Below are 13413 nucleotides of genomic sequence, written 5' to 3' on the forward strand. Positions count from 1 at the left end.
GAAAGGAAAGCTGGGCACTTGTGCAGGGTGGCTGGGAACTGCAGGGATGCCGGGGTGGGGTCCCCCCTAGCTTCCCCATATGGAGAAGTCACAACAACCCCGTCTGGGATGAGAGCTCCGTGACTGGCCCAAGGTCATCCAATCAGGTTCATGACTAAGGGAGGATTTGAACTGTCTCCCTACTCCAAGTCCAAGACTCTGGCCACTACACCACATTGACCTGGAGGGTATTTCCAATAACAGCCAAGACAGCATATCTATGCCTGCAATGGAAACTAGGTTTTTGTGTTTGGGTGTATAGACAGAAAATTTTAGAGTGCAAATTCTATCCTTTCAGATTCATCTTATTTCAACATTGCCATTTTAATTCAGAAGAATCCATATATCATTTTGCAGTTTAAATCTAAAACCTTTATTATTTCTAAATCAAAGGTCATAAAACTTAATTTCTCCAAGGAGAAAGTGTTTTTCCTGATTTCTCCATCTGTCAGTAATGGCTTCCTGGAAATTAGATATATAACAATAGGGCCAGAACTGAAATATATGGTGCTTATCTTTTCCAAATATGCCAGGACAACTTACAAGGAGCCTCAAGATTTAGAGCATTATTCACCAGGAAGTTCTCCTGCACAGGCAAATGGCAGTTGTGCAACATCACAGTCTTGCAGAGTCCCTATTCAGTTCGGTGGGTCTTGTTCAGGAGGATTTCCCCAACGGAATGTGCCCTTAACTGCCTCCAGTGTAGTTGGCCGACTGCTTTGCCTGAAAGCACTGATCTCAGTTTGTATTGCTGTAGGATCTACAGATTTAATGTTATCATCATCATCATCTTATATCCCGCTCTTTTTCCAAGGAGCCCAGAGCGGTTTACTACATACTCAAGTTTCTCCTCACAACAACCCTGTGAAGTAGGTTAGGCTGAGAGAGAAGTGACTGGCCCAGAGTCACCCAGCTAGTATCATGGCTGAATGGGGATTTGTACTCGGGTCTCCCGGTCCTAGTCCAGCACTCTAACCACTACACCACACTAATGCTGAACATTGCTGTGTTTCTCCCCAGAAGTATTTTGTGCAATGCACTGTAAACTCATGTTGATCTGTTTCTCACAATCTGTGCACAGTTTCTCCGCTGTGTGGATTCTTTGAAGACCACCTTAGCTCAGACCAAAGCTTTCCATGCTATCAACACACAGAAACTGTATCTCTTTGGTGTGGGTCAGCTGCATCTAACCAAGATCCAGTTTGAGGGGAAGTTTTTCTCACAGTCCATACATCTTCTCATGTACAAATCAGGCTCAAGGGCTGGCTGAACTGTCTCTCACAAATCGACCATTTGTACAGCTTATCTTCCATGGAAATCCTGCCACAGATAACCCTCGAGCTGAAGCTGAACTGTGTTCTGCAATCCGCGTGTTTTTTACAGTCCTCTTAAGTGGATTTTCTCATGGGCAATTAGGCTTGTAATGTGACTGTAGCTTTTTTCACAAAACAAACACTTATGTGGCTTCACCCTCTTGTGCCTTCTCTCACGCATGATGAGGGAGGGTTTCTGACTGAAGCTCCTCTCACAGTGAACACCAGTATGGCTTCTCCCCACTGTGGATTCTCTGGTGCCTGGCAAGATTTGAGCTCAAACTGAAGCTTTTCCCGCAAGCCACACATTTATATGGCTTCTCCCCGGTGTGGATTCTCTGGTGGGTAACAAGACTGGACCTCCTGTTGAAGCTGTTCCCACAATCCGCACAAATGTGTGGTTTCTCTCCTGTATGGATTCTCTGATGCCGGGTCAGACTTGCTTGGCTGTTGAACCGTTTCCCACACACAGAGCACACCTTTGGAAGCTTCTGTCCGATACTAACATGGATCACATTCTTAGCTATGCCCACAAAAATAGTGCATTTTTGCACTCTCTCCACAGAATGTTTTCCCTGTGGCTTCTGTGATCCTAGCCGAGTCTCAGGGGCTCTCTCCTTCCCATGTGATTGGGGCATGCCCTCTTCAGCCGCCCTCAGGAATGTCCAATATGGTCCCACCAGCTCAAAATTCTCCGGCTGCAGAATCCTCTCCTTGTTTTCTTGGCCCTGCTCAGCATCTCCTGGAATATGGAGGATGGCTCTACACGACTTGCCTTCCAAATCTAGGGTGGGGGGAGAGAAAGTTATTAAAATATTGACTTTAATCAATCAACACTATTACCGTTTTCATGGCAAATTCCAGAAACAAGATTGCTTTTCATAAATCTGAATGGCTAGCTACCAACAAAGGGGTGTTGTTTATACCTGGAGGAGCTGCCATCTTAAAACGTGGTGGACTGGCAAAAATATATACACCTCTGTTGGGATCCCCTAGGACCCCTATGACGTGCCATGGATTTGGTTTGTATCAGAGCATAAATGCAATAATTATTAGGGGAACACATGCAGAATGGGATGGCCCTGGATTGAAGGACTGCCTGTGCCCAAGGGTTCCTGCCCACCCAACAAGGTTATTGGAGGGGGCTTTGCTCTGTGTGTTGAGGGAGGCTCGATTGTTGTGCACGCGGGACAGGGTTTCTTCCAGCAAAATAGTACTTATATCTAGAACAGCAAAGAATGGAACCTCCATGTTCAGAGGCAATACACCCCTCATTAGCTGCAGCAGAGCAAAAACCAAAGAGGGCGGCTATTGCCTTGCTGATCTGCTTATGGGCTTTTCTGGAGGTGGCTGGTTAGCCACTGTTTGAAAGAGGATACTGGCCTCAATGGACCCTTGGCCCAAGCCAATAGGGCTCTTTTTAGGCCCTTAATAGGCTGGGCCTTAACAACAAAAAAATATTTATATACCACTTTTAAATAAAAGTTCCCAAAGCTGTTTACATAGAGAAATCATAAATAAATGGGCCAGTCCATTTCATCATGCCCTTAAGGGAACACAGGGAACAACTCCACATTAAAGAGCCGCAGTACCCACAAAAGAACACTCTGGAGACAGCTAGCATGATGGTTGCTATATTGCATACTTAGTTCACAACAATGCACAAATTCCTCATTTTGGGAAAATCTCATCTTCCCCCATAGGTCTGGTGTGTTGCCCTCTGATGAAGGAAAATTCCATGATCCCCTTTCACCTAGTTGTGTTACCTACATAAGTCCTAAAGGTCACAAGTTTCGGTACCCTGCTGTTACAGGGCCCCTTTTCTTGGAAACAATACTTTGCCCTGACTGAGTAGAGATAAACACCTGTTGACCACAGCTTGCCCTGCCTGACTAGGCATAAACATGGCTAAAAGGGGATTGCTGCATTATTGCTGGTTTCTGCCTTGTAATTGGTTCACCTTGTCTACCAATGGCTAAGCTTTCTTCTGCTTGTACTAGTATGATTAGCGTATACCATGAAACTTTGGCCTCTGATAGGCTCTGTACTCAATCCTATAGCCTGTATGTCAACAGTAGAAGAGACTCTTGCCAAAAGCCTGAGTGTGTGCTCTTGGAAGAGAGACACCCGGCATGCCGTGATCAATAAAAGCTTGAACCTGATGGACGGCTTGGCCTCTGCTCATTAAACAAACCCAGAATTCCCAGAATTTCTCCATCACTTCACAGATGTTCTTAGTGGCAATGGCAAAGGGAAGCTCTCATCATCCAATGTGGGCCACCAACCCACCTCTTCCCATCAGTCACCAAGCTAACTCCCACTGTTGCACAGCCCCGGCATCTAACCTCTCCCCTTTTACTCTCAGCCTGGCTCTTCCTACAGGCAACCAAGGCCTGGCCCTGCCCCCCTGGTTCTCCTGGGATCAGGTGTGGCCAGGCCATGGCCCTTTGTGGGGGTCATGCTGCTGCCACTCATTCAGATCTCCAATTTCCCTCCTCTCACTTGGATCTGTTCTTTGGGCTACTCAGTCCCCAAGGCTCATGGCAATGCATTTGGAATGACAAAGCATGTGTATAGAAATACATAAATAGGAGCCGCTCCACTGTGGAAATCGCACTTACTACAACGTAAGTTATCAAACTTAAAATCTTTTCTTGAGGTCTAAAACTCAGGGGAACAAGTTCTGCCAGCTGGAAGCAGAAGGGGCTGTGCCAGCCACTGACTGGCTAGTGCCAATGCCATAATGAAGCACCCCATGTTCCCTTTTTCCCTGAATAATTTTTCAGTTTAAACACAATTGAGTTTTAACATTTAAAAAAAGTATATGCAGTGCTGCTGAATTGTTTAAATGCAAACCATACAAATGTCGTTTGAGCTGTGTTTTCTCCCACTCCCATCTACAGACATTCTGTTTGAAAATACATACTTCTGAAGAAAAGAGTGGAACTGCATAGATCCTCAGCCCACTGTCCATCAATTGTGTTTAAACTGAGAGATCATGTGGGGCTTTATGATGGCCAGGACTAGTAAGGAGGAAAATTGGGCAAGAAGAGAAGCAAGTCACAGATTGGTAACATTTTTGTTACAAAAGAAATCTTGTATAACAACTATTTATATACCGCTTTTTTTTTTGTTTTTTCAACAAAAGTTTCTAAAGCAATTCACATGGAGAAATAGATTAAAATAAAATAAAATAAAAAATTAAAATAAAATAAAATAAAATCCCCTCATGTGCACTTGCTCTAAGACAAAGGCTTTAATCTGCTACAAGGAACTTTTGTTGAAAAGTGGTATATATAAATATTTGTTGTATTCATCATATTTGTTGTCCTACTCATATTTTATTTATTTATCCAACCTATTTCTATACCACCCAAACTCATGTCTCTGGGCGGTTTACAACAGAAAGGTTAAAACATTAGTTAAAACAGAATAAGTGACAGCCGAAAAGATTGACACATTACAACAATTTAAATTTTTAAAAATATTGTTAGACAATTTTAACACTATTTAATTAAAAGCTTTTCCAAATGGCAATTGAACACTGTTTCACTACTCTTAGGTTGGGGGTGGGAGTTCATATAAGGTCAGGGATGGGACAGAAGTCATATAACCAGTGGCATTTATTCAGCTTTGCTCCCAACGCATAATTGCACATTATGCGCATCATTTTAAAAAGTAGCACTTTGGTGCAGTGCTCAGGATGCCTTAACTTTAGTGGGAAAGCGCCTGGCGAGCTCATGGCAGAAGTGGGATTCCAAACAAGGATCTCCCAATTCAAAGCTCACACTTTTCGCCACCACATTCAAGGTGGGTGGTGGAAGAGCCATGTCATTAAACCCAGATCCACCCCAAGCATGAAGAAAGCAGAGAAGAAGCGTCTTACCCAGAGAGGCTGCATTTCTACAGTTCTCTTGCATGACATCTCTGTGGAGAGTTCTTTGATCAGTGTTCAGAAGGGCCCACTCCTCCTCTGAGAAAGCCACAGCCACGTCCTCAAACATCAATAGGTCCTAAAATAAATCGGCAACCTTGGTCAATACAAGTCTCAGTAACCACAGGAGGCAGAGGAGAAAGAGGGCGTGTATTTAGAAGACTTGAAGGAGGGAGGGGCCCATTTCTCCATTAGCAGCCTGCATCTAGAGCTGGCCAGTCACCCAGGAAGGAAAACAAAATCTCCCTACCTGAACTAGTTCTAATGCATCCGTTTCTCTTCCACATTGTTCACAATGAGACAATACTGAGGAAGAAGGGGTGGTTGTTCTGGATTCTACATGGGGAGGAAATGGAGAAATCAAAAAGCATCGTTTGGGTTCAATTGCATTCCTTCTCCCCACCATTTGTAAGCACACCGCTACAAATGTCGCAGTAAGCAGTACATCTCTAGTAGCAGGTAGCAAGTTCAAACGAGCTGCCTGTCACCAGACCATGACATGAGCCACTGAAGAGACTCTCATTTGCAGCATGAGCAGAGCATGCCCAATACAAAAACAACTTCTCTTGAACTGCGATTTGAACGTGGGTCTGGTCCAACACTCTAACCACTACATCACACTGATTCTGGAGCAACGGATGATTTATGAAGCTCTGTTCCAAAGAATGAGGTGACTGTGCAAGATGTGCCACAAGGTTGTGCCACAAGATGTGGTGACAGCCAACAACCTGGGTGGCTTGAAGAGGGGTTTGGATAACTTCATGGAGCAGAGGTCTATCAACGGCTACTAGTCGGAGGGCTACAGGCCACCTCCAGCCTCAAAGGCAGGATGCTTCTGAGTACCAGTTGCAGGGGAGTAACAGCAGGAGATGCCCCTCAACTCCTGCCTGTGGTTTCCAGTGGCATCTGGTGGGCCACTGTGTGAAACAGGATGCTGGACTAGATGGGCCTTGGGCCTGATCCAGCAGGGATGTTCTTATGTCCTTGTCTATGAAAGGTTAATGATGAGTCTATGGAAATGGAGCTGTCCCAACCGTAAAGATCAACTGTCTGCAGCAAATAGCTGCAGTATGAATGGAGATATGGACCCCTAGACTATCTAGAGAAGGATCTGCGAGAGTCTCACTCACTTCTGAAGCTGCTCAGCACCTCTTCCTGGATGGTCCTTCTCTCAAAGAAATGGTAGAGCCTTGGCCACAACTCCAGAAAACCATCTTCCCTCTTTGGAAAGGCATCATATTCCTTACTCCTGAAGCTAGAGACAACCTAGAGGGACAGAACACACAAAAAAAAGGTCTTAAGAAGAGTAACAGTCTGATTCAATATACAGCTGCACCTCATTATTTTATTATTATTATTGATTAATTGAATTTATATACTGCCTAACATCAAAATCTCTAGCCAGTTTACAGAATTAACACATAATATATAAAATATAAAACATTTAAAATTCATAAAAAGATAAAAATCCTAATAGATAAACACACATTAAAAGTTATCTCCACAAGGGCTCCGTTTCTGCATATTACCACAGGTAATGAAACCACGGATAACGAGGCATTGTGACTATGGGATCATGGGGGTTAGGTTCCCAGACTCAGCAGCAGGAGGGGAGCAAAAGTGTGCCCCAGAAATGGTACACTTGTGCCCCAGAAATGTGTTAGCTGGATCTCACCTGCAGGTACGGGCTGGACTCTTGCAGCCCTGTCTCTCCCTTCCTCTCACTGGGCAGGGAGACCCTGGCAGAGACTCTGGAAAGGTTCTCCTCCCTTCTTTGGATGATGTCTCCAGCTACATCTTCCAGGCAGCCCCCCAGGAGCTGCTGCTGCTGCTGCTCCTCCTCCTCCAGAAACCTCCAAAGCTCCTTCCACTTTTGGACAATCTTCTCCTCCTGTGCTTTGGTCCTCCTCTGAAGTACAAAAAGGAAGAATTAATGTGGCTTAGCTGGCTTTTGGTCATCCCCACACCTGGTGGCAATGAGTTCCACATGGTAATGTTATGAAATGCCTACCTTTGGTATGTCTTAAGCCTGTTGCCTATCCATTCTGATGGGAGACCCACAATCCACACACCCCTTGTTTAGAAAATGGGGATTGGTGATCAATTCCCTCTTTTATTCTCATGTTTTTATAAACCTCCATAATCTCCCAACACCCCTCTACACCTCTAAGTTACCTATATATAAAAGCTGTAACTTGCCTAAAGAAAGCCTACTTCATTAATAATATAAATTTTAATTAAGTGATTAAATCTGTATAACTTTGCATATAATAAGCAACTTGTGTGTTTTTTCTCAGAAGAAGTATTCCTCCTTCATGAAACAGGGGAAGGAATCTAAGAAAGCTTCTGCTACTCATGGATTTGTAAGTTTTAACAAATGAATGTAATCATGTTCTTTATATATATTTCTCTAAGGCATACCCGTCACTAATCCAATGTATGGCAGCACTCATGAGAGTTCGTGAGCAGCTGCCCGGATAGCGACGAGGACGGGGGAGAAAATGGTGTTTGTAGCCGGCCGGCAGGCAAACAAAATGGCGGCAGCAGGGATGGGTGGGTGGGAAGGCGACAGCAGGGGAAGACAGCGGATGAAGGCGGAGGGAGAGGATGAAGAGGACGTCTAGGGGGGCAATGGGGGGATGTGGCGGCTGGGGGTGGGGGGAGAAAGTTGCAGCGGGCAAACCAGAGGCACAGATGCTCTGCACCTGGCCCTGCTAGTTATTATTTAATTGTGCTGCCTAGTCAAGTGTGCACCTCTTCAATTGTTAAAAAAAGGTGTTGATTCATCAAACTGTTGAATCAACAATACATTGCAGCTCTCTTATTTATTTCATATTATTGATATACTGTTTTTCAAAATCATCATCATACACACACACAAATCTGAGGTGTAGTCATTTCTGGTATACAGAGGCGCTCTTACCCCTGGACTTCGGGGCCGAAGTCTAAGGCCTCCAAACCCCAGTGGGCCCCCAAATCCTCTGTATTCTGTCCTGGGTGGTGTGGTTTGTGTACCCTCAAGATCCAATGTGTTAAAAATGATGCTTAACTTGCGGGGGGGCGGGGCGGAGGGTGAGACTCCAAAGGCCTTTAGGTCCAGCCTCCAAAATTATCTAGGTGCACCTCTGCTGGTACACTTTGCAAGATCACACAGGTAAGGGGGGGATTATTTATTTATTTAATTTAATTTATATACCACCCTTCTAAAAATCTGTCTTCAAGGCAGTTGCTCCTTATGCATTCCAGCCTCACCTAAGGGAAGGACCGTAGCTCAGTTGAAATGCATCTGCTATGCATGCAGAAGAACCAAGATCAACCCCCAGCACCTCCAACCACACTGAAAAAGACTCTTGTCTTGAACCCAGGAGAGCTGCTGCCCGTCAGTATTGTAGGCCATACTAAGCTTGAATAGGACAGGATGAGCAAGCAAGGGGGACCCTTCAGAGCCTCTTTCCCCCTTTCTGTCTCTAGCAGAAACAGTTATGCAACGTAGCATCATATCTGCATGATTGATTCAAGTCACAGAATTCTGTTGTCACTGAAGCAAAACTTTAGTTCTAGTGCTGTGGATTTTTAAAAAAATATGTTTCAAGCACACAACCCTAGTTAGTAGCCACTCACAGTGAATGATTTTTACCTTAAGTAAAAAAAAAAAAACCTATAACACAGCAAATACTGGATAATCAACTGGAAATAAAGTTGCTGGATCTATTTTCTAAAGCCCTATTCACATATGTCCAACACTGCAACTTATGTACAGTGTACACAAGTACAGATCGGAACACAGGTACAGTTACATGTGCTGAATGCAGGAACAGGAGTATACTTCCTATATGTACCATAAATTTGGGGGACCAGTACCCAGCAGAAGGTTTCCAGTTTGAATCCTTGCTGGTACTATATCAGGCAGCAGCGATATAGGAAGCTGCTGAAAGGTATCATCTCATTAGGGGTGGGCCCGGACCGGTTCAGAGGCCATTGAAAAGGCCTCCGGACCGGTCCGGAGCTGGGGGGTTCGGTCCGGGGGTGGGGGGTACCTTTAAGAGCGGCGGGAGGGTTTACTTACCCCTCCCGCCGCTTTCCTGCTTGCCGCCGTAATCTTCTGAGTAATTGGGGCGGCAGGACACCAGCCGCCCCTGCCCCCCCCCTCCACGACTGGATTAGGGGCCAAATCAGCCCAAACTACTGCCGTGGCTGCCACCACCGCCCACCCACCCAACCGCCCAACACAAGGCCCGATCTCGGGCCAGGGTAGCCACGGGGAGCGACCTGATTAGGGGCCAAATCGGCCCAAACTACTGCTGACGACGACCGCCCACCCACCCTCCCAGCCGCCCAAGTCCTCACCATAAGAAGGCCCGCGTCTGTCGGGCCGATCAGGGCCCCACAATTCTAAAAGGAGAGGAGCTCGCAAACAGAGCTCCTCTCTCTGCAAAGTCTCTGTTTGTGAGCTCCTCTCCTTTTAGAATTGTGGGGCCCTGATCGGCCCGACAGACGCGGGCCTTCTTATGGTGAGGACTTGGGTGGCTGGGAGGGCGGGTGGGCGGTCGGTGGCAGTAGTTTGGGCCGATTTGGCCCCTAATCAGGTCGCCCCCCCGTGGCTACCTTGGCCCGAGATCGGGCCTTGTGTTGGGCGGTTGGGTGGGTGGTCGGTGGCGGCAGCCACGGCAGTAGTTTGGGCTGATTTGGCCCCTAATCCAGTCACGGGGGGGGGGCAGGGGCGGCTGGTGTCCTGCCGCCCCAATTACTCAGAAGATTACGGCGGCAAGCAGGAAAGCGGCGGGAGGGGTAAGTAAACCCTCCTGCCACTCTTAAAGGTACCCCCCCACCCATTGCCGGACCGCTGTTGGCGGTTCCGTGCACACCCCTACATCTCATACTGCGCAGGAGGCGGCAATGGTAAACCCCTTCTGAATTCTGCCAAAGAAAGTCACAGGGCTCTGTGGGCACCAGAAGTTGAAATCGACTTGACGGCACACTTTACCTTACCCAGATTCACTTTTAGAATGAACACAGGTAGAGTCATCCACACAGCATGTATGTGTGTACAGATATCTGTACACGCATGCAACATAATGTCTGAATAGAGCTCAAGAGAGTACAAGGTAACTTGCTGCCAAGTGTGGCTTCTCCTGACAGTGCTCAACTCTGAAGGGGAGAGAGGCAGTAGGTGGAAAACTCTCTCTTCAAAGGTCCAGGATCCAAGTCTAGCAAACTTCTTTACAAGAGAAGACTGAAATTAGAGTTGCCACCCATTTTTCCTGGCATGAGCAACTCTTGTCTTTAAGACATGTGACAGGCAGAACTTCAACAGACTTCACTTTCTCACAGCAACACCCCTATGCTCCAAAAAGCTGTGTCTGTGGAACTTCTGCCTGCCTGAGAACCGTTCAGAGCACAGAATCTGAGCCCGAATAAAGTAACAACAACACCATGCCAGTATTCCTCCCACTTACCCAGTTTCCTTACCTGAGCAGCCTCCACTGAAGCCATCTACCCTACATGGATGAGGCAATCAATCCAGAGCCACAGCAGATGTGTATTTACACTACAGAGTAGCAGAGCAAAGATCTGTAAGTTTTCGGAAGAATGTCATGGCGAAGGGTTCGCTCAGCCGGGGGACGCTCAACCCCGCACCGCAAGCCCCACTGAGCTCCGCGGGGCTTACTCCCAAGGAGTGTTTTTCCATACCCAGGTGCAGCCCTTATCCAGGGTGCAAGGCAGGCTGCGGGTGGGGGCTTAAACCAAGGCCTTGCCTGCGCAGAGCCTTTGTCTGATGATGTGGAATGGCCGGCTCGGCTCCTCAGTCCAGCTGCTCTCTTCCAATCCACTCTCTTCGGCTGCACCGGATTGAAATGCGGAGCTTTCCCTCCTCTCCTCCGCCCCCCCCCCCCCGGGGTATACCTCCTGCTGCTTCCGATTTGCGAAGCAAAAGCGCACGCAGACAAACATTCATACGAGAGGAAGGGACAGAGCGCAGGCGCACCCCTTCTTTCCTCCGTCCACAGCCTGAGCAGCAACATTCAGGCCCTCTTGCGGGCAGAGGAAAAGAACGCGGCAGTTCTCTCTCCTGCTTAGAATCAGTCCCTGCTCAGCTGTATCCCTCTCATAGCCCACAGAGCCCTGTGGTTTTCTTTGGTAGAATACGGGGGATACCATTGCCTCCTCCCTTGCAGTATCTTCTTATATCACTGCTGCCTGATATATACATACCAGTGGGGATTTGAACCTGCAACCTTCTGCTTGTTAGTCAAGCATTTATTATTTTTATTATTATAATTATTACATTTATATCCCGCTCTTCCTCCAAGGAGCCCAGAGCAGTGTACTACATGCTTGAGTTTCTCTTTCACAACAACCCTGTGAAGTAGGTTAGGCTGAGAGAGAAGTGACTGGCCCACAGTCACCCAGCTAGTATCATGGCTGAATGGGGATTTGAACTCGGGTCTCCTGGTCCTAGTCCAGCACTCTAAAAATTAAAAAGACATATTTGGAATAAGGGGCACCTTGAATAGCAATGGCACACCTTGAATAGCAATGGCACAATGGCACTTGCCTAGGGAGCAAGAGGCTGTCAGTTCAAATCCCAGCTGGTATGGGAAACACCTATATCGGGCAGCAGCGATATAGGAAGATGCTGAAAGGCATCATCTCATACTGCGTGGGAGATGGTAATGGTAAACCCCTCCTGTATTCTACCAATAGAAAACCACAGGGTTCTGTGGTCACCAGGAGCTGACACCAACTCAACAGCACAATCTTTCCTTTCCTTTCCCTTATAGTTAGCAGCAGGGAGAACAACTGTCCCTGTCCAGCCCAGCCTAGCATCCCTCTGTCCTAGTGGCTATTGCTGGTGTCTGCCTTGTGTTTCTTTTTAGACTGTGAGCTATTTCAACCAGGAAACCATCTTCAGGCCCGCTTGTGGCACACAGTGTGACAATCATCCCTGCAAACTGTACAAAGAGATACCTCTTAAACTGGTGGCTGTCTTCTAGTTAACAGGGGGAGAGCAACTATTCCTATTCAACCCAGCATTTCAACCTTCCCAGCAGCTCTGGTTGGTGCTATCCATATGTATTGTGACAGAGAACCATTGTCTCATTCAGTGTGTGTGTTGTGCTGAAAAACCATATATAGATACTAATTCCACAGAACAAGAAAGCATAGCACACGTAACTGGATTGGTTACCATTTCTCCTTGGGCACCTGGGCCTTTCTTATCTATTTCCTCCTTCTGATGTTTCCCACATTGTTCAATTTTAGACTATTATTATTATTACATTTGTATCCCACTCTTCCTCCAAGGAGCCCACAGTGGTGTACTACATGCTTTAAGTTTCTCCTCACAACAACCCTGTGAAGTAGGCTAGGCTGAGAGAGAAGTGACTGGCCCAGAGTCACCCAGCTAGTATCATGGCTGAATGGGGATTTGAACTCGGGTCTCCCCGGTCCTAGTCCAGCACTCTAACCACTACACCACGCTGGCTCTCATTAAAAAAACTCTCAACTCCTTGGGGCAGGGACCTGCATTAAATGAGTAACAAGTGCTATTTTTAGCTGCTTCAGTGCTAATTACTGGGCAAAACAATTATTTGGAAGTAAGGGACCCTTATGCAGAGTAAGATTGCGTGCATGTTTTTACCATTGCTATATAAGACTCTTGGGTCACACTGAAGGGCTAAAGGGCCTATTGAAATTATTAGGATATATCCATATGCCCTTGCAAGCTAGTATTTGGTACTCATAGTACAAGACTCACACAATTTCTGGAAACATTACAAGGAACAGGGACTATTTCTGCATCTCTTCTTCATAAGAAGGGATTCAAAGTATACCCGTAAATAGTTAAGGTGTTCCTACATTACCCAAAAAGCTGAAATGTATTGCACAGGTAGTCCAGTCACCCAGATTACTGGAGAATTCTGAAAGCCGGACATATTTACATCAAGTACTCACACTGTGGAACAAGAGAGCTCTTCATCACAGGGGACCAGCTCTCTGGCACAGGGCAATCAACACTGCATAAAGTTGTGTTCCAACCACGAAACCAGACTGCATTAAGGTACATTTCCAACAGTCAACTCCATGCATCCGTGCTTGAAGAATGCAAGCTACTTTAGATATGTG

General features: G+C 46.5%; 1 protein-coding gene across 2 annotated transcripts; it reads right to left on the reverse strand.

Annotated features, from left to right (window-relative positions):
• Positions 1–388: 388 nt before the first annotated feature.
• Positions 389–11296, reverse strand: LOC128347532 (zinc finger protein 189-like). Of its 2 annotated transcripts, XM_053302446.1 has the most exons (7): positions 10978–11296; positions 10756–10834; positions 6962–7195; positions 6417–6552; positions 5537–5622; positions 5239–5365; positions 389–2136 (listed from the first exon to the last, which is right to left on the reverse strand). In XM_053302446.1, the coding sequence occupies exons 2-7, from the start codon at positions 10777–10779 to the stop codon at positions 1565–1567; spliced, it is 1179 nt and encodes a 392-aa protein (XP_053158421.1). In that variant the 5' UTR covers positions 10780–10834; positions 10978–11296; the 3' UTR covers positions 389–1564. The 2 variants fall into 2 exon arrangements, with proteins under 2 accessions (XP_053158421.1, XP_053158420.1); XM_053302445.1 differs by having other exon boundaries at positions 10756–11296.
• Positions 11297–13413: the final 2117 nt, after the last annotated feature.

The sequence above is a fragment of the Hemicordylus capensis genome, chromosome 2 (assembly GCF_027244095.1).
Source record: "Hemicordylus capensis ecotype Gifberg chromosome 2, rHemCap1.1.pri, whole genome shotgun sequence".
Lineage (NCBI taxonomy): Eukaryota > Metazoa > Chordata > Lepidosauria > Squamata > Cordylidae > Hemicordylus > Hemicordylus capensis.

What these genes read in the sequence shown, in the direction of transcription:
- LOC128347532 (XM_053302446.1), bottom strand. Translation starts at nt 10,779, where the DNA reads ATGGCTTCAGTGGAGGCTGCTCAG. An exon ending in AGTCCAGCCCGTACCTGCAG is followed by an intron (nt 6,553 to 6,961) that starts GTGAGATCCAGC and finishes CTGTCCCTCTAG; the next exon opens with GTTGTCTCTAGCTTCAGGAG. An exon ending in GGTGCTGAGCAGCTTCAGAA is followed by an intron (nt 5,623 to 6,416) that starts GTGAGTGAGACT and finishes CTCCCCATGTAG; the next exon opens with AATCCAGAACAACCACCCCT.